This window comes from Scyliorhinus canicula, chromosome 11 (assembly GCF_902713615.1).
Source record: "Scyliorhinus canicula chromosome 11, sScyCan1.1, whole genome shotgun sequence".
Lineage (NCBI taxonomy): Eukaryota > Metazoa > Chordata > Chondrichthyes > Carcharhiniformes > Scyliorhinidae > Scyliorhinus > Scyliorhinus canicula.
In genome coordinates, this window is record NC_052156.1 from 87,502,326 (window position 1) to 87,523,040 (window position 20,715).

Below are 20,715 nucleotides of genomic sequence, written 5' to 3' on the forward strand. Positions count from 1 at the left end.
TCTTTGTATCTGGAAGATAATTGCAATATACTGCACAGGCTCCTTGCGTCACTTTTCTTGATGAGTTAAAAATAACTAATGAACTGATCGTAATGAAATGGAATTATACAGAAAGTTGGAAATATGAAAGAAGCTTTAGAGAAATGTTTTTTATGATATTAGAGAGTTCTGTGTGGTACTAAAGGTAACTGTTACAGTTACAAGTCCTGTGCCACCAGATAATTGGACTCACTTGTATGCCAATGCACCAGAAAAGTGCTTCTGAATATAGGTATCCATCACCGGGCGGAAATGAAAATACTTGCTGTCCCGCAGCAAATTTATTACGAACACCTGGGAAACAGAGAGAGAGAAAGTGTTAAGATAAATAGCTGCAGTGTACACTAGGTGGCATGGAAATTCTAGCAAAGACATGGTGAAGGAATAGCAGAAAAGGCAGCATGATGGCATAGCGGTTATCACTGCTGCCTTGCGGCACCTAGGACCCAGGTTTGAACCCAGCCCTGGGTCACTGTCCGTGTGGAGTTTGCACATTCTCCCCGTGTCTGCGTGGGTCTCACCCCCACAACCCAAAGATATGCAGGGGAGGTGGGTTGGCCACGCTAAATTGCCATTTAATTGGGAAAACAAATGAGGTACTCTAAATTTATTTCAAACGAAGAAATAGCAGAAAAAACAAATTTGATGGCACTCTGAAGAAAAGCAGGAAATTATGGAAATAAACAGAGGGTCTGTTCCAATATGGGCAGCACAGTAGCACAAGTGGATAGCACTGTGGCTTCACAGCACCAGGGTCCCAGGTTCGATTCCCCGCTCGGAAACATCTGTGCAGAGTCTGCACGTTCTCCCTGTGTTTGCGTGGGTTTCCTCCGGGTGCTCCGGTTTCCTCCCACAGTCCAAAGATGTGCAGGTTAGGTGGATTGACCATGATAAATTGCCCTTAGTGACCAAAAAAATGTTAGGAGGGGTTATTGGGTTACGGGGATAGGGTGGAAGTGAGGGCTTAAATGGGTTGGTGCAGAATCGATGGGCCGAATGGAGCTGAACGGAGCACTGATCAGAAACATGAACCGGTTTTTTCTCTTCACCAATACTAACACCACAACCGTAGTACTTTAAAAGGTGGAATTCTTCTCCGGAAGGAGTTTGAATCTGCTGTTTGGAACTGTCACAGAATCTCAGGGACAGGACCAATCCCATTCAAATGAGAAAACAGTCTGCTGGGCCACGGCCTTGAAAAGGGGTTTGGTTTAATTGGATTTTGTTATTGAATTGGAACAGTTAAGGGGGAATTGATCGTGTTATGTACATAGATTCCTGAAGCTGTGTGTTGTCTTTATGTTTGTAATTGATAAAAATTCTTGTTGTGTTTATATATATATATATTATGTTAACTACATTATTAGAATAAACCTTGCTATGATTAGTATCTAGAAGTCTGACGAATCACACCTGCAGTGAAGGCGTTTGTGCTTATCCTAGCCAAATTCACTATAAAGGTTGTAAGTCAGGTGAACTTCATAATACACTTTGGAGTTTCTAAGCCCTGGCCCAAAACCCATGTGAGTGCTGTAGATGGGGGCCTTAATGGACATATCGGTTGGACCAAAGTTCTGTCGTAGTTGATTCCATGACCGGAGTGTGGTAATCACCACTGGGCTTGTTGAGTGTTTATCTGGTGGGGATGGGAGCACTGCCAAGGCTAGGGCCTGGAGGATATCCCCATGCAGGAGCTCTCCTCCATTCTGACCCATTCGGCCTCCAGTTCCTCGATACATCCCCTTACTCTTTCCGCTGCTGCTGCCCAGTGGTAAAATTGTAGGTTTGGGGGGCTAGGCCCCCCCATGCTTCTCAATCTTTGTAGGACTTTATTGGGGACCCTCGGGTTCTGTCTCCCCCCCCCCCACACACACACACAAACGGCATGATCAATTTTTCCACTGAGTTTAAAAAGGCCTTGGGGATGTAGATCGGTATGGATCTGAACAGGAAGAGGAAGCTGGCAGTACGTTCATCTTGACTGGCTGAACCCTCCCCTCCACGGAGTGTGGGAGGTGTCCCACCTCTGCAGGTCCTTTTTAACTTCCTCCATTAGGCTGGTCAGGTTTCACCTGTGGATTCGTGTCAAGTCATGGGCAATTTGGATCGCCAGGCAGCGGAATTTGTTTTGGGAATGTGTCAAGTGGGTGTTTATTACTGCAGTGATGTCAGAGTGTGGGTGGAGCTGAGCTGTCTGTCAGCTTTTACTTTCGCTTTGGGCTAGCAGCTACAGGATGTGTTTAATTTTGTTTTAGTTTTGGAGACGCTGCAGTCACAGCAAGATGTGTATGAATCTCTGCAAACTTATGAATGTCCATTTGGTGATTTCAACGTGGTAACTGTTCTCAGTAGTGAAGTTAAACCTGATGTCTTTCTGTACAAAAGGTTCTTTTTGTCTAATGGACGTCAAAAGGAAAGGTTAAGGATTACTTAGAGTGTTGTATTCTTTGGGGGTTGTATTTGAATTGATGGTTGCTAAGATATTCACTGTATGTTTTAAAAAGGTTAACTGAGTTCACAGAATAAACATTGTTTTGCTTTCAAAAATACTTTTAGATTTCTGCTTCACCACACCTGTAGAGTGGGCCGTGTGCTCCCCATACCACAATCTATTAAAAGTTGTGGGTCAGGTGAACTCCATGATATACTTTGGGGTTCTCTAAACCCTGGTCCATAACAAATTGGGGGCTCGAGGGGAAAGAAAAGCACTGGGAAGGCTGATATGGTAAAACAGGATAAGACAGTGGGGTATGTTAAAGTGGTTAAGGAAAGCCCAAGTGAAGCGGAGGAGGTGCAAAAGATTGTACAGCCTGATCAAGAGGTGATTGATAAGAAGGTGCCAGAACTCTTCAAAGAATTTACTTGTGTGGGTAAAGTTTACTCATGTGTATCAGGAGGAGCAGGTAAATAAGTCACAATTTTAAGAGATATGGGAGCTAATCAATCTTTAATGGTAAGAGATGAGGACTTAGGTAGTTTGGGAAGAATGTTGCCAGAAAAGGTGGTGATATGTGGAATTCAGGGTGAGAAGAGTAGTGTTTCATTATATGAGGTAAGGTTGGAAAGTCCAGTGAAGTGTGATGAAGTGGTAGTAGGAGTACTAGAGAAACTATCTTGTCCAGGATTACAGTTTATCTTGGGTAATGATATAGCTGGATCGCAGGTGGGAGTGATGCCTACTGTGGATGATAAGCCAGTGGAAAATCAGACAACTGAAGTGTTGAAGGACGAATATCCTGGGATTTTTCCGGATTGTGTAGCAACAAGGTCGCAAAGTCACCGGTTAAGACAAGAGGAGAAATCAGAGAGTGAAGATAAAGGTTAAATGCCATTATCAGAAACGATTTTTGATCAGATGGTTGGAAAAGAACAGGTGGAGGATGAGGTGGCTATTTTCAGTTCAGGAAAATTGGCAGAGTTACAACAGAAAGATTTAGAAATAAAACGGATGCATCAGAAAGCATATACGGAAGAGGAATCTGAGTGTACACCAGAGTGTTATTGCCGTAAAAGTGAGGTCTTGATGAGAAAATGGAAACCTTTACATATGCAAGCGGATGAAAAGTGGGCAGAGGTTCATCAAGTGGTATTGCCGATAGGGTATCGAAAGGAGGTGTTGCGAGTAGCACATGAGGTACCAGTGGGAGGTCATTTGGGAGTAATGAAAACTCAAGCTAAAATCCAAACACATTTTTTTGGCTTGGACTACATACAGATGTAGTTAAATTTAGTTGATCATGTCATACATGTCAAGTGACAGGGAAACCTCAAGCAGGGATAAAACCAGCGCCCTTAATACCCATTCCAGCATTTGAGGAACCTTTTACAAGGGTCCTAATTGATTGCGTAGGACCGCTTCCCAAAATGAAAAGTGGAAATCAATATCTTTTGACGATAATGGATGTGTCTATGAGGTTTCCAGAGGCCATTCCAGTATGTAATATTACAGCTCAAAAGATTGTGGAGGAGTTACTTAAATTCTTTACTAGATATGGACTACCCACAGAAATACAATCGGATCAAGGATCAAAGTTTATCTCCAGGTTATTCAAAGAAGTTAAAGATAGCTCAAGAATAAAACAATTTAAATCAACTGCGTATCATCCAGAATCTTAGGGAGCGTTAGAAAGGTAAGATCATGAGATAAGAGGACCACATAAATTGATTAAGGAAAAATTGGTGAGTGAGAAATCAGAACTTATATTTTTGGATTACGTGTCAAATTTTAGGGAACGATTAAATAGAGCAGGTGAATTGGCAAGACAGCATTTAAAAGTTGCACAACATGTGATGAAATGGGTGGCCGACATGAAATCCAAAGTTCGTAGTTTTGCCTGTGGAGATAAAATTTTAGTATTGTTACCAGTGGTACATGAATCTTTAAAAGCAAGGATTTGTGACCTTATCAGATTGAAAGGGAATTAAATGAGGTGAATTATGTGGTAAGAACGCCAGATAGAAGGAAAACTCACTGCGTGTGTCATGTGAATATACTTAAAAGGTACTTTGAAAGGGAAGGAGAGATAAAGGAGGAGGTTTTAATGATTCTAACTCAAAGTGACGAACCAAATCCAGATGACTTGGAATTTGACATATCTCAAATTAAATTGGAAAATGAGGATGTTCTTAAAAATTGGAATAAATTGTTGAGTTACCTGCCAGAGGAAAAACGGACTGACCTGAAAGAGTTATTGATATCACATGGGCAAGTTTGTGGAGATAAGTTGGGAAGCACTGAAATGGCTATACATGATGCAGATATGGGGAATGCTATTCCAATCAAACAACATCCATATAGACTTAACCCTTTAAAATTGGCACAGGTTAACAAAGAGATTGAAGGTATTCTTTAAAATGGCATAATTGAAGTGGGTTGCAGCCAAGGGAGCTCACGGATAGTGATGGTACAAAAACCAGACGGTACGTAATGGTTGTGTGTGGACTATTGAAAGGTTAATACAGTTACAAGAACGGACTCTTATCCGATCCCACGTTTGGAGGATTGCATTGAGAAAGTGGGACAATCAGCTTTTATTTCCAAACTGGCTTTACATAAAGGTTACTGGCAGGTACCATTCTCCGAAAGGGTGAAGGGGATTTCAGCTTCTGTGACTCCAGATGGTGTAGACCAATTCAAAGTTATGCCGTTTGGCATGAATAGCACCCCAGCCGCATTTCTTTTAAAAAAAATATTTTTATTAAGGTATTTGCAAAACTTTTAGGACAATGACAAAAACAATAACATTAACCTGGTAAAATAAACAGTTCCCCACCTGACCCAATCTTCACCCACCTCAAACATCTAACACCTATCCGCCCCCTTCCTTCAAAATGCTGCTTCTGCCAACATTTTAATTTTCCCCATGAAAGTTGTTGAACGGCTGCCACCTCGGAGAGAACCCCAACATCGACCCTCTTAAGGTAAACTTTATTTTCTCAAGACTGAGAAACCCAGCCATGTCACTAACCCAGGTCTCTACACTCAGGAGCTTCGAGTCCCTCCACATTAACAAGATCTGTCTCCGGGCTACCAGGGAGGCAAAGGCCAAGACATCGGCCTCTTTCACTCCCTGAACTCACGGATCTTCTGACACTCCAAACATCGCTACCTCTGGACTCGGCACCACCCGTGTTTCTTGCGCCGTGAACATTGCCTTCGCAAACCCCTGCAAAATCCTCTGAGCTTCGGGCATGCCCAGAACATGTGGACATCGTTTGCTGGGGTTCCCGCGCACCTCGCACATCTATCTTCTACCCCGAAAAACTTGCTCGTCCTCGCCACCGTCATGTGTGCCCGGTGGACCACCTTAAATTGTATTAGGCTAAGCCTGGCACATGATGAGGAGGAATAGACCCTGCTTAGGGCGTCCTCCCATAGACCCGCCTCTAAATCTCCTCTTAGCTCATCCTCTCACTTGCCCTTAAGCTCCTCCACCGGGGTTTCCTCCACCTCCAACAGCTCCTGATAGATATCCGACACCTTCCCCTCCTCTACCCAGGTACCACAAACTACTCTATCCTGCATCCCCCGTGGCGGCAACAGCGGAAAGGCCAATACCTGTTTCCTCAGGAAGTCTCGTACTTGCAAATATCTAAACCATTCCCCAGCAGCAGTTTAAATTTATCCTCCTGCGCCTTCAAGCTGGTAAAGCTCCCATCTATGAACAGATCCCCCATCCTTCTAATTCCTGCCCCTGCCAGCTCTGGAAACCACCATCCAGCCTGCCCGGTACAAATCTGTGGTTGTTACAAATCGGGGTCCAGACCGACGCACCCTCCACCTTCTTATCCCTCCTCCATTGCCCCAGATCCTCAGTGCCGCCACTACCTCCGGACTTGTGGAGTATTGGGCCGCCGGGAACAGCAGAGGTACCGTTACCAATGCTCCCAGACTGGTGCCTTTTTCATGACGCCACCTCCAAACGCTCCCATGCCGATCCCTCCCCCATTACCCACTTACTAAACATGGCTACATTAGCTGCCCAGTAGTAGTTGCAGAAGTTCGGCAGCGCCAACCACCCCCACCCCTCCCCCCCCCCCCCCCCCCCCCTGACTGCGCTGTAACAATATCTTCTTCACCCGCGGGGTTTTATTCGCCCACACAAAGCCCAAAATGATCTTGTTCACCTGCTTGAAAAAGGCCTCAGGGATGAAGATGGAGAGGCACTGAAAGACTAACAGAAATCTGGGGAGGACCGTCATTTTCACGGTGTACCCTCCCCGCCAGTGACAACGGGAGCATGTCCCATCTCTTAAAGTCCCCTTCCATTTGCTCTGCCAACCGGGATAGATTAAGCTTGTGCAGTGCCTCCCATTTCCAAGCCACCAGGATTCCCAGATAGCGAAAGCTCTTCCCTACCATTCTAAGTGGCAGCTCTCCCAGTCTCTCCTCCTGCCCTCTGGCCTGAATTACGAACATCTCGCTCTTCCCCATGTTCAATTTATACCCCGAAACACTGCCAAATACCTCCAAGATGCGCATAACGTCCCCCCCCCCCCCCCCCCCCCCCCCCCCCCAACGGGTCCGAAATGCGCAAAATCAAATTCGTCTGCATAGAGCGAGACCTGGTGCTCCACTGCCCCCCCCCCCCCCCCTCCCCCGAACCAGCCCCTGCCAGTTCCTCGAAGCTCTTAACGCCATGGCCAGTGGCTCTATAGCTACAGCAAACAATAATGGGGAGAGGGGGCACCGTTGCCTCGTCCCTCAATGTAATTTAAAATAACCCGACCTCAGCCAGTTCGTACGCACGCTTGCTACAGGCGCCTGGTAGAGCAACCGCACCCAGCCAATAATGCCCTCACCAAACCCAAATCTTCCCAGCGCCTCCCACAGGTACTCCCACTCCACCTGATCAAAAGTCTTCTCCGCATCCATTGCTACCATCACCTCTGCCTCCCCTCTTTCTGAGGGCATCATAATAACATTTAAATGCCTCCGAACATTGGCCCCGAGTTGCCTACCCTTAACGAATCCCGTCCGGTCTTCCCCTATCACCCCCGGAACGCAGTCTTCTATCCTTGTGGCCAATATCTTAGCCACAACTTAGCATCCACATTCAAAAGCGAGATTGGCCAATATGACCCACTGCTCAGGATCCTTCTCCCGTTTAAGAATAAGTGAAATCGAGGCCTGTGACATTGTCGGGGGGAGGATTCCCTTCTCTCTAGTCTCATTAAATGTCCTCACCAGCAGTGGGCTCAATATCTCTGAGAACTTCTTATAAAATTCCACCGGGTAGCCATCCGGCCCCGGAGCTTTGCCCGACTGCATGCCCTCCAGCCCCTTGATAATTTCCTCAATCTCAATTGGGGCTCCCAGCCCCTCCACCAGGTCCTCCTCCACTCTCGGAAACCTCAACTGATCCAGAAATTGCCTCATCCCCTCCACTCCAGCCGGGGGTTCCGACTCATATAATTTACTGTAAAATTCTTTAAAAACTTTGTTCACCCCCCCTGGGTCCAAGACCATGTTACCATCCCTATTCTTCATTCTACCAATCTCCCTGGCCGCCTCGCTCTTCCTAAGCTGTTGCACCAACATCCTACTCGCCTTTTCACCATACTCATAAACCGCCCCTTTTACCTTCCTCAACTGTTCCACTGCTTTCCCTGTGGTCAACAACTCAAACTCCGCCTGTAACTTCCGCCGCTTCCTCAGGAGCCGCGGGGCCGGGGCCTCCGCGTATCTCCTGTCCACCCGGAATATCTCCTCCACTCATCTCTCCCTCTCCGCCCGTTCCACCTTTTCCCTGTGGGACCGAATTGAAATTATTTCCCCTCTAACAACTGCCTTCAGAGCTTCCCAAACCGTTGCTGCAGATACCTCTCCCATGTCATTTGTTTCCAGATAGTTCTGGATAGACTTATTCACCAGCCCGCGACCGCTTCATCCGCTAGCAATCCCACATCCAATCTCCATAACGGACGTTCCCCTCTCTCCTCACTAACCCCCCCTAATGCGGGGCATGATCCGACACTGCAATTGCCGAGTATGCCATCCCCGCCACCTTCGGTATTAGCGCCCTGCTCAGAACAAAAAAGTCAATACGAGAGTAAACCTTTTGGACGTGAGAAAAAAAAGAAAATTCCTTCGCCCTCGGCCGTGTAAACCTCCATGGGTCTATGCCCCCCATCTGTACCATCAAGCCCTTCGATTCCTTTGCCACAGCCAGCCTCCTCCCTGACCTGGATATTGACCGGTCCAATTCCGGATCAATGACCGTGTTAAAGTCCCCCCCATGATCAGGTTATGTGACTCTACGTCCGGGATCTTACCTAGCACACGCCTCATAAACTCCACGACATCCCCGTTCAGAGGATATATGTTCACGAGCACCACTCATACACCCTCCAACCTTCCATACCCTGCAACCTTTCACTCACCATTATGTACCTACCCCCCTTATCGGACACGATTCTCCCAGCCTCAAATGCCACTCGCTTACTAATCAAAATTGCTACCCTCCTGGTCTTTGAGTCCAGCCCTGAGTGGAACACCTGGCTAACCCATCCCTTCCTCAATGTCGGCTGATCGATGACCTTTAGATGTGTCTCTTGTAGCATTGCCACGTCTGCCTTCAGCTCCCTTAGATGCGCAAACACGCGAGCCCTCTTGACCAGCCCATTCAGTCCTCTCACGTTCCACGTGATCAGCCTGGACGGGGGGGCTTCCCCCCCCTGCCGACTAGTCATCGCCCTTTTTAATCCAGCCCCAAGCCCATGAGCAGCAGCCATTCCCGACCTCCCATTTATTCCCCGCTAATAGTTCCTCCCCTGTCAGCAAAGCAGCCTCCCCTCCCTTCCCCTCCCAACAGCACCAGAAACCTCATCCCCCAGGCCAAGTACCAGCTTAACATTGCTCATCCCCCACTGCGCTTCCGAGAGCCAGCTGTACCATGCTGACCCCGATAACCCCCGCCCCTGGTGCCAAACAGTCTGTCTCCTTATTGTTCGAACCTCTCCCCCCACATGAATAAACCTTTTAACAACATCACATTCCTCAGTAAGTAAACAGCAGCAAAAAAAGAAGAAATTAACATAAACCAGTGAAGAGACAATCACTTAAAACAAAACCCAGTCTCCCGAAGAATAGCTCTAACTTCAAGACCTCCTCCCCCCGCATCAAATCCCTGCAAGACAAAGCACCCTCCAACCATCACCACAGCCCATTATTTCACGCAGAACAACATAAAATCTTTTATTTTAATTTTTTTAAACAGTACAGTATTACGAACCACCGCTACAAAGCTTCTCCACCACTTAAATGTCCTTTAAATCGTCTCCAGCTTCTTTTCTTTAATTAATGTACATACATCGTCCGGCTTCTCAAAATTAAAGTCCCGTTCCTCATGCGTAACCCACAGCCACGCTGGGTACAGCATCCTGAACTTCACCCCCTTCTTGAAGAGGGTCGCCATTGCCCGATTGAACCCAGCCCATCTCTTGGCCAACTCTGCTCCCAGGTCCTGATAAATACGCAACTCACAGTTCTCCCACTTGCTGCTCCGTTCTTTCTTGGCCCACCGCAAGACGTGTTCCTTATCCGTAAAATGGTGAAAACGTTCCACCATGGCCCTTGGCGAGTCATTCGCCCTGGGCTTCCTCGCGAGGAATCTGTGCGCTGTATCCACCTCCAGCGGCCGAGGGAACGTCCCAGCCCCGATCAACGTCTCCTGCATGTCCGACACATATGCCCTCGCATCCGACCCCTCACTGCCTTCAGGGAGGCCAACCATTCTAAGCTTCTGCCTCCTGGACCTCTTCTCCAGGTCCTCCAGCTTCTCCTGCATCCTCTTCTGGTGGTCGTCCAACACCTCCACCTTGTTCTCCAGCACGTTTAGATAGTCCTCCTGGTTGGATAACTTTTGTTCGATCTCCTGTATCGCTTTCCCCTGGGTCTCCTGATTCAAGACTACTTAATCAATCGCAGCCTTGATCGGGTCCAGTGTATTCTTTTTCAGCTTGGCGAAGCAATCCTCAAAAACCTTCACCAGCTGCTCCGTCGACCACTGTGCCGTCTCTCCTCGGCCCTTGCCCTCCGCCATGCTGTCTCGAGATACCAGCTCCGCTTGCTTCTCACTACCAGGACTGAGTCGTTTCACACAGCTACTTCTGGTCCAATTCTCCACACAACAGAGAGGATACCCTCCATCCTGTTGCACAGTTCATCGATTTAACCCATAAAATCCGAGAAAAGTCGGGGGAAAAAGGTCCAAAGGTCCGTTACAGGTGTGAGCTATCGAATGTGTGACCTACTCCTCCATGGCTGCCACCTTAAGGCCCCAGCCACATTTCAATGGTTAACTAACAAAGTCGTTTCAGGATTACCCAATTGTGCGGTATACATCAATGATCTGGTAATTTTCAGCCAGCTATGGAAAGAACATTTAAAACATCTTCTGGAGTTATTCGATTGACTTCAGGAGGCGGATTTAGTGATAAACCTAGCCAAAAGTGAATTTGGAAAAGCCCAAGTCACTTTCCTTGGCCATACAATCGGACAGGGTCGAATGGTCACACGGGATGTGAAAACATAAGTTATTGAGGAGTTTCCAATACCCTCGAGACAAAGAGAAATAATGTGATTTGATCGAACTGTGTGCAAAAATTTTGTAGCGTGGTTGCTCCTCTGATGGACTTGCTGAAGAAACGTCGAAAATTTCAGTGGACAGCGGAGTTTCAACAGACATTTGAAGGCCTGAAAGCTGTGATAACCAATGCTCCTGTGTTGGAGAATTACAAGGGACTCTGTGATCAGATTGAACTAAAATATCTGACTTTCAAGAAAAATACAGTCGTAGAGAAATGAATGGATCGTGCAGAGACCTTCTTATCCAAAGAGACTGTCAATCTAGAAGGATTCCAGGAGGAGTAAGAAGAACTAAAATGGACTATATTATTATAAATGTTTGCGTGTTTTGTATTGTTAAACAAAAGAAATGTATATTCACTATCCATGTGTCTGAAAGGAATGTGAAAAGGTGAAAAATGAAACCATCTTGAAGTTGATGGTTTATTTATTTTTTCTTGGGGGCAGGTGTCATGTGAGAGTACCTTTAAGAAATGGGTGTTTATTACTGCAGTGATGTCAGAGTGTGGGTGGAGCTGAGCTGTCTGTCAGCTTTTACTTTCGCTTTGGGCTAGTAGCTACAGGATGTGTTTAATTTTGTTTTAGTTTTGGAGACACTGCAGTCACAGCAAGATGTGTATGAATCTCTGCAAACTTATGAATGTCCATTTGGTGATTTCAACGTGGTAACTGTTCTCAGTAGTGAAGCTAAACCTGATGTCTTTCTGTACAAAAGGTTCTTTTTGTCTAATGAACGTCAAAAGGAAAGTTTAAGGATTACTTCGAGTGTTGTATTCTTTGGGGGTTGTATTTGAATTGATGGTTGCTAAACCTTATGTTTTAAAAAGGTTAACTTGAGTTCATAGAATAAACATTGTTTTGCTTTCAAAAATACTTTTAGATTTCTGCTGCACCACACCTGTAGAGTGGGCCGTGTGCTCCCCATGACCACAATCTATTAAAAGTTGTGGGTCAGGTGAACTCCATGATACACTTTGGAGTTCTCTAAACCCTGGTCCATAACAAATGTTTAAATGGCAGTCCCTCAGCTCTGCCCCTCACCCTTGCGGGTTGACTGGGAAGTTCTAATTTTTGCTCAGGTTGAGTTTGTAGCCCGATAATGTTCCAAACTCTTTAAAGAGCACCATGATTCCTTCCATGCTGCTTTGTGGGTTTGGGACGTGGAGGAACAGGTCACCGGCTCTCTGTCTGCTCTCCGATCCCCTTCCAATTTTTTGCCGCACTGAGCGCGATCCCTTGTGTTTTGATCGCTCGGCCGAATAGCAGCAGGGACAGTGACATTCCCTGCCTTGTGCCTCTGTGCAGCTGGAAGTACTTAGAGCTGGTGGTGTTCGTCCGTACGATCACCATGTGAGGGCAGTACAGGAGTTTCTTACCTTCATGCTGTATGGGAGTACCTTACTTCCATTCGACTTTGTCGAAGGCCGTTTCTGCGTCCAGGAAGATGATCATCTCTGGTGTTTGGATGAGGTCATTATCATGTTCAGCAAAACCCCCCCCCACAACTGGTATGTCCAGTCCATCGAGGAATTGTTTAATCCGCAAGTCCCCTCCGAGGAGCTCGAGATGTACAGCCCCCGGTAGAAGGCCTCAAATGCCTCGTTGACCTTTTCCGGTTCTGCTACTAGTTTGCCTTTGCTTTATCTAATCTATGCTATTTCCCTCAAGGCTGCCTGCTTTCTCAGCTGGTGAGCCAGCAGGCGCTGGCTTTGTCTCCGTGTTTGTACAGGGTCCCCCGTGCCTGGTGGAGCTGGTGCACTGCTTTCCTCGTGGTGAGCAGGTCTAGGTCCATTTGTAGCTTTTCCTTCTCCACCAGCTCTATGGTCGGGGCCGCAGAATATTGCCGGTCTACCTTAAGTATGGAGCCGATTAGCTGTTGCCCAGCCACCCTCTCTTCCCTATCTCTTCATCTTTGTCAGCAATAATTTCACCCCTGATCACAGCCGTAAGTGCCTCCCAGAGGGTGGTGGGTGAGACCTCCCTCTTCCGGTTATTAGTAATACACTTGTCTATGGCTTGTGATATTTTCTCGCAGAAAGCCTTGTCTGCCAGGAGTCTGTGTCCAACCTCCATGAGGCGTGTTGGGCACAGTCCATCTCCAACTTTACATCAATGTAATGTGGAGCGTGGTCGGAGATCACGATCCACTCTTACAATCCCTGGAAGCACCTTACCAACCCTGTTCTGATGTTTCCCCTGTGATTCTTCCCCCCCCCTCTTGTCCTCTTCCCCCCCCCCCCCCATCCACTGTTACTGTACCCTCTCCTTACTCCCCTACCCCTGTTTACTCCCTGACTGCTGCCCCCCCCCCCCCCCCCCCCCCGTTGCAAGGCGCTCTCCCCCTTGCGGGAGACACACCCCTCTCGCCCTCCTGGTGCTAGTTTTCCCACTAGTGCGATGGCCCCCTCCTGGGGTCAGCTATGTATTTATCCTTTGATTGCCATCTGAATTCCCCTCCTGCCATCCTCCTCACCCTCTCCTGTGCTTTGCTGCCCTCGCCTGTTCCTTCCTGCGCTTTGGTTCCCATCTTTGCTGCTGGTTCCCTTTTCCAGCCTGTTTTCCAGGACAAATTTGTCCACGTGCGCAGGAGCCATGAAGAAAAGCTCCCTGCCCTGGAATATGACGAAGAGTTGAGCTGATTGCAGCATCCCAAATTTTACTTTGCTTTTGCACAGGGCTGCCTTCGCCCTGTTGAACTTCGCCAGTGGTTGGCTAGGTCTGTCCCAATTTCTTGGTAAATCTTGATCTTGTGCCCTTCCTAATTGCAGGTCCTTGTCTGCCTGGCCCAAAGCAGGATTCTTTCCCGGTCCTGGTACCAGTGCATTTTGGCGATTATCGCTCTCGGCTGCTCTCCGGCCTTGGGCTTCGACTGGGGTGACCGGTGGGCTCTGTCTATTTCTGGTGGGTTGGGAAGCTGTCCCTTCCCACCAGGTGTCCCAGTATCTGTGCCACATGGCCTGTGGGAGCCTTCGCTCCCTTCCAGCAGGTCCACTTCCTTACGTTTTAGTGCTGTGACTGGTTCTCCTGGTCCTCTATTTTCCCCTTCAAACTTCCCTGCGTCATAACCAACCTCTCTATTTCCATCCCCAGAGCAGATATCTGGTTGCTCTGGTCCATTGAGCCTTTTTCTAATTCTTTGATGTGTTCCCCAGGGCCTCTCTACCTTGTCCAGGGCCACCTGCATGGTTGCCAATGCCTCCGCGACCACAACCTTAACTGCAGCTTGGATATTGGTCTTTCTCTCTTCCCTATGTTCTTTTAGTTCCCTGGAGAGGAACTTCCTCCATCCGCCCTCTGGTGAGTGGGAACCTCTTGTGTGGTTTGCCAGTCCTTCTCGTTCTGGTATGGCCGGCGCTTCGTCGCCTTATGCGTCAGCCGTCTCAGTTGCTTGATTCATCTGGTTTCTTCCGTTTCTGGTCACCTTCCAGCCTCTGGAGTTACTGTTGGGGATCTTCTCTTGTATTACTATCAGATTGAGTGAGGGGATACCTTTTTCTCTGTTTTAGTGGGCTATTTTGAGTAAAATAGCCTATTCTTGGGTTCGTAGGAGGAGCGCCACCTGATGTGCCACTATTCACCACATCCCCAAGTCTCGTCAGTGCAGTTGTGGGGGGGGTGGGGTTCAGCATGGACTAAAGGTACCACACAATCATAGGAAAGGGGGTGGGTATGGAGGCAGGATGAAGGCAAGGGGAAAACCATGTCAAAGATGAGGGGCGGGATTCTCCATCAGCCGACGCCGGAATCGGGAAATGTGATTGGGCGGAGAATTGGTTCCAACGCCAAAATCGTGGCGGGCGCCAATTTCACGCCAAATCGCAATTCTTCATCGCCTTGACAGCAGCGTCAATGCATTCCAGAACACACGTACAGTAAACACAGTTGCATATCATTAGCGAGCCTGACCTGGTATTCTCTGGGGCTTCCGTGATTCTCAGCATTGATTGGGGCAAATTCCCTATGGCTAGCTTCACTTGTGCTTTTAAAAATCGTGAAACTGTCGCCATGGCTGATGAGGCAGAGAGAGGAGGTAAGACATGGAGAGGTGCGACCATGGGCTGCCTGTCCTGACACTGTCCGGGCTGGCCGTGGAAGGACTGGGGGGGGGGGGGGATGGGCTGTCTGGCCGGGGTGACCCCCCATGGGACCGGGATGGTGCCCAGGTATGGATCGCCATTGCCGCTGCCTGCAAGGTAGCCATCTTGCTGCGCAACCCACTGATCACCCACCTTGTCCCTTGGAACTGCACCCCCCTCGCACCTCACCCTATACCATGACACCCCCCCAAACGCCGCCGCCTGCCGGCGGGGTATCAGACAGCTCACTCAGGGTAATGCCCACTGTAGTCGCTACGGGAGGCATTTGACAGGTGCTGCGAAGTGTAACCCTGGCAAGGGCAGCGTGAGTGGACAGTACCCCTGGCAGCAGGTGCGGGGATGTGGGAGGGGGGGGGGGGACATGAAGGAGCAGCAACTGCAGTGCCAACTGGGGGCACCATGTAGCCCGTTGGACCTGGTTGGGCACGGCGGTATGCACCATGCTAACATGTCAGCCTTTCACATCCTGCAGACATGGATATTGGAACACAACCAAGTCGCTGGAGCCCTGGAGGAAGCCCTGCGGCTGTACGAGCTGGAGCTGCTCGAGGAGGAGAAAGCTGCAGTAGAGCAGGAGGCAGCTGCTCAGGATGGAGAGTCGGTTATCCAACAGGGCAAGGAGGAGGTGCAAAGGAAGCGCCACATGAGGCTTTATGTATATCGGCAGCGTCTGTCATTTGAGGACCTGGCAGACCAGGCTGGCCTCCAAGACCAGGGGGACAGTGCGACAGATCTGCCAGATCATGGCGCATCTGGCACCATGGGGAATGGGGGAAGACACCTGCTCCTGATGGCCAACAAGGTGACGGTCGCCCTGACCTTTTATGCCACGGGGTCCTTCCAGGTGCCGAGTGGGAACATGTCCAGGATCTCACAGAGCTTGGTGCACAGGAGCATCTGCGCCATCACGGAGGCCCAATATGGCCAATTGGCACAATACATCCATTTCAATGTGGACCGAGTCCACCAGGATGCCCAGACAGCGGGGTTCGCTGACATCACCAACATGCCCCAGGTCCAGGGGGTGATCAACAGGATGCATGTCGCTGTACAAGCACCTGCAGATGACATGCCGCTCTACACAAAACAAAAAGGTGTTCCACTCGAATGTACAGCTGACATGTGACCATCAGCTGTGCATCATGCACGTCTGCGCCCGTTTCACAAGCAGTGTGCGCAACAGCTTCATCCTGGCACACTCGCCAATTCCTGGCCTCTTCGAGACGCCCCTCTCCGCCAAGCTGGGCGGTTGGCTCCTGTGAGACAGGGGTTATCCACTGCAGTCGTGGCTGATGGCACCTATCTGAAGGCCCCAGACTGTTGTGGAGACCCGCTACACCGACTCACATGCAGCGACCAGTTTCATGATTGCGTGGTGCTTCAGCATCCTGAAGATGTGATTCAGGTGCCTAGACCACTCTGGAGGAACCCTCCAGTATGACACTGAGAGGGTTGCCCATTTCGTGGCGGCCTGCTGTGCCCTCCACAACATCAGCTGCAGAGGGGTGACGTGCTGGATGAATGCCAGGCCTCCTCCAACGAGGAGGATGCGGGAGAAGGCGTGGATGGGCAGAACATGGGGCCCAGACATTGCATGGGAGGTTCCATGAAGTGTGCACCATGGCCAACGCGCACGGGATGCTCGGATCGGCTCCAGGTTTACCGACTGGGGGTTACTGGCCAGGGGCCCCCCTCGAAGTGGGCGGGGGTGAGGGTTCTGGGTGTGCAGGGCACAGTGCTACCTACTCACCCTGGCCGCCTTGAGGAGGTTGTGCAGTTTCTTCCTGCACTCCAGGCTGATCAGGACAGTGTTGCTTCTGGCGCTCATCACCTCTGCCACCTGCGCCCAGGCATAGTGAACGGCGGCGGCTGGCAACCTCCTTCATGAGACGGTGGACAGGGTGACCCGCCTCTCCTCTACGACATCCAGGAGGGTCTCCAGCCCAATGTCCATGAAGCATGGGGCCACGTGTTTTGCTGCCATCTTGTTGGCTGGGATGGTATGTATGGGGAGTCAAGTGTGTGTGTGTGTGTGTGCGGCTGCAGCTTGTCAGTTTCCGGAGTGTCAATCGCCAAACCGGCGAATCCCGCACGGTTTCTCATTGGAATCAATTCTGTTCCATGTGGCGCCGGTACTAGCCTCTTAACAGTCATTGAATCAGTCCAGATGCGGCGCCAGTTTTGCTGTTGTGGAAGTCTATGAATCCTGCCCAGCTATCAACACTTAGGGCGAGATTCTCCCAAAACGGGAGAAATCGTAAAGCTGCCGTAAAACCCGGGTGGGTTTTACGGCAGCGCGCCCCTTCCCGACGGGGGACCGATTCTGGTCCCCGGTCGGGGCTAGCAGCCCGACGCCGTAGGCTCCGGCAAGACGGGCTTAACGAAAATCGTTAAGCCCGCTTACCGGAGTTAGCGCCGGCTGACGCGTCATATGACGTCAGCCGCGCATGCGCAGTTTGGAAGACTCCAACCCGCGCATGCGCGGGTGACGTCATCGCGTTTTTTGCGCGAAACCCGCGCATGCGCGGGCCGGGTTGCCCCTCAGCCGCCCCGCGAATGGATACTGCGGGGCGGCGGAAGGACAAGTAGTGCGCGGGCATCGGGCCCCGCTGCCCGCGATCGGTGCCCACCGATCGCGGGCCCATGGCACCCTTGGCACGGCCGTGGTACTGCCGTGCCAATCGGTGCCATGGTTATAAAAAGCGAGTTGGTGACGCCGTTTTTACGAACGGCAAGACCAGGTGTGTTTGCCGTTCGTGAAAACGGCGGAAAGGGCTGGGACTTCGGCCCATCTAACAGCTGTGAATCGCTGCCGGCCGTAAAAAAACGGCGGCAGCGATTCAGGTCGGGCCTTCGGCGGGGGGGTGGGAGAATAGCGGGAGGGCGGGAAAAATGTCAGGAAGGCCCTCCCGCTATTCTCCCACCCGTCGTGGGGGGCGGAGAATTTCGCCCTTAGTCTCAGGAACGGTGGATCCAGCCGTAACTCTGTTACAGCTGAGATCATTTAGCTTGAGCTCAATTAACATGCTTGGAGTCAGACTAGTCAGCCAATTGTGCTCACTCCAGCAACACTTATATGTGAATGCCAAAGATTGGTGTTCAGCATTTAACCTTTAACACACTTGTCCTAACAAGTGGATTGGCGGGATTCATGGACATCGACGACAGCAAAACTGGCGCCGCATCTGGACCGATTCAATGACTGTTAAGGAGCTAACAAATTCAATGACTGCTTCACTTTGGCTGCACCATTAGAAAGAGGCCATGGGTACACAGCCAAAAGATATGCTCCAGATTATTCACTTTATGCTGAAGAGCCTATTGAAAATTGCCCCATGTGCCAAGCTAAGTGGAAGGCATTGGAGTGAAGGTTAAGACAAGGCCTGTGCCTGAAATAAGCACTCAAGATGCAGTTGAGTGGTCAAAGCTGTCACCATTCGGTTGTATGGTGTGGGGCGGGCTGGTGTGGTGTCTTTCCCAATCAGCATGCGAAGGAAGTGCCCGTAGGAGCTGAACCGTCAAGGGGAAGGGGTGATAGGGCCTGCTCCAAAAGCAGAAGATGAACCCCAGAGAGTTGTTGCTCATAGGCTCATCGCTAGACCCAGGATCTACAGACAACACTTGACATACTTGCAAATATCAGAGAATCAGTGTTGCCAAAATCTATGCATGTCCAAGGAACTGGGTGGTCATATCTGCCACCTGCTGCATGATTTGGCGCCATGGCGACTTGGAGGTCATCCACTGCCAGTGCCACTGATTGCGGTGCTCAATTTTTATGCCAGGGCTCCACAGGTGACCTCTGCGGGATTTTGCAAGCCTCCACACACAAGTGCATCCAGCAGATCACGGGTGCAATCTTCGCAAGGGTACACTACTGTGCGCATTTTGACCGGGATCAGCTAAACCAGGAGGCAAGAGCAATGGGATTTGTGCAGACATTGTGAAGGCACACCATCAATGTACCAGGAAGGTTGTGCACAGCATAGAGAGGAAGCACTGGACTGAGAATCTTTCCTTTTTCTTGTGCAGCAATCAAGTTTTCATTTCAGACTGACTAGAACACTGCACATCAGCACAAGGAGCTACAGAAAGGGTGAAGTTAGTGGGAGTTTATTTACAGCAATGAACATTATGTACAAGTGATTAGCCGCCTGTGCTCACGCTATGCAACCAACTTCTTGACATTTTGTACCCTGCTGCTAAGTCTTGGTACATCCCTAACATTGGCAGCAGAGGTGAAAGCGGGTTGCTGTTTCTTACTAACAGCCTGTTGTCTGCGAGGACCGAGGCAGGCATTCTCTGGAGTGCCTAGACCTGTGGAGTACCGTCCTGTTTTCCGCGTCCTATTGTGTAGCACTGTCACTCTCCGCCTGTCGAGTCGAAGCTGATGGGATCACAGCAAGAGAGGATTTAGGTGGCCAGGCACTCGCAGAGTCACCTGGATGGATGGCCTCTGGGCATGCACCAGCTGATCCTCCTCCCTGTGGGTGACCAAGGGCCCATGGTTTGCCTCTTGGGATATGGGGAAGCTAGAGTGAGCTTCAGATGCCCTGCCCCTTGACATTGACAGTCCCTTCCACCTGCTGCCTCAGACAGAAGTTTTGAAGGCAGACGCTGTTACTTCATAAAAAGTCAAAGAGGCTCTTTCAAATAGCTTTTAGTAGGGTGTAATTGACAGGGTAATAGCTCCAAGACAACCAGGTGTCTGGATTGTTTATTTTAATCTCCCTTCACATTTGAATGCATCTCAAGTACCCTGCTGTGAACCTAATCACATTGTTTATAAGCATCTAGTAGATAAGTGGCAGCACGGTAGCATTGTGGATAGCACAATTGCTTCACAGCTCCAGGGTCCCAGGTTCGATTCCGGCTTGGGTCACTGTCTGTGCGGAGTCTGCACATCCTCCCTGTGTGTGCGTGGGTTTCCTCCGGGTGCTCCGGTTTCCTCCCACAGTCCAAAGATGTGCAGGTTAGGTGGATTGGCCATGATCAATTGCCCTTAGTGTCCAAAATTGCCCTTAGTGTTGGATGGGTTACTGGGTTATGGGGATAGGGTGGAGGTGTTGACATTGGGTAGGATGCTCTTTCCAAGAGCCGGTGCAGACTCGATGGGCCGAATGGCCTCCTTCTGCACTGTAAATTCTATAAGTGCTTTCATTTCCTCTTTTTTCTCAGCAGAAAGCACTTAACTTCTTTTGATGTGGTCAAGAGTTGTCAATCCTAGCTGCAAATCTTTTCAAGAGGCCAATGGCTGGTGGTAAGAGTGGAAGAGACTCCTGGTCAGCTATAGTTGTGGTGGCGCTCAAACTATAAGCCTCTGGCGAGAGACTAGTGACCTGTTCCAGGAATAACTAGTTATGGAAACAGGATAAGTCTGCCTTAGTGCACCATTAGGTGTGAGAAGAGAATTGGAATTGGAATAGTAGTAGTGTAGAGGGCAGAGAAGGGCAAAAGTTTCTAGAGTGTGTTCAAGAGAATTTTCTACAG

General features: G+C 49.6%; 1 protein-coding gene across 1 annotated transcript in view; it reads right to left on the reverse strand.

The window, feature by feature from the left end:
* The window catches only part of dock3 (dedicator of cytokinesis 3), a 1,304,448-nt gene that overhangs the window by 439,467 nt on the left and 844,266 nt on the right, over positions 1-20,715 (reverse strand). The window contains 1 exon segment of the mRNA XM_038810823.1: positions 233-333. Coding sequence (XP_038666751.1) covers positions 233-333 — 101 coding nt within the window.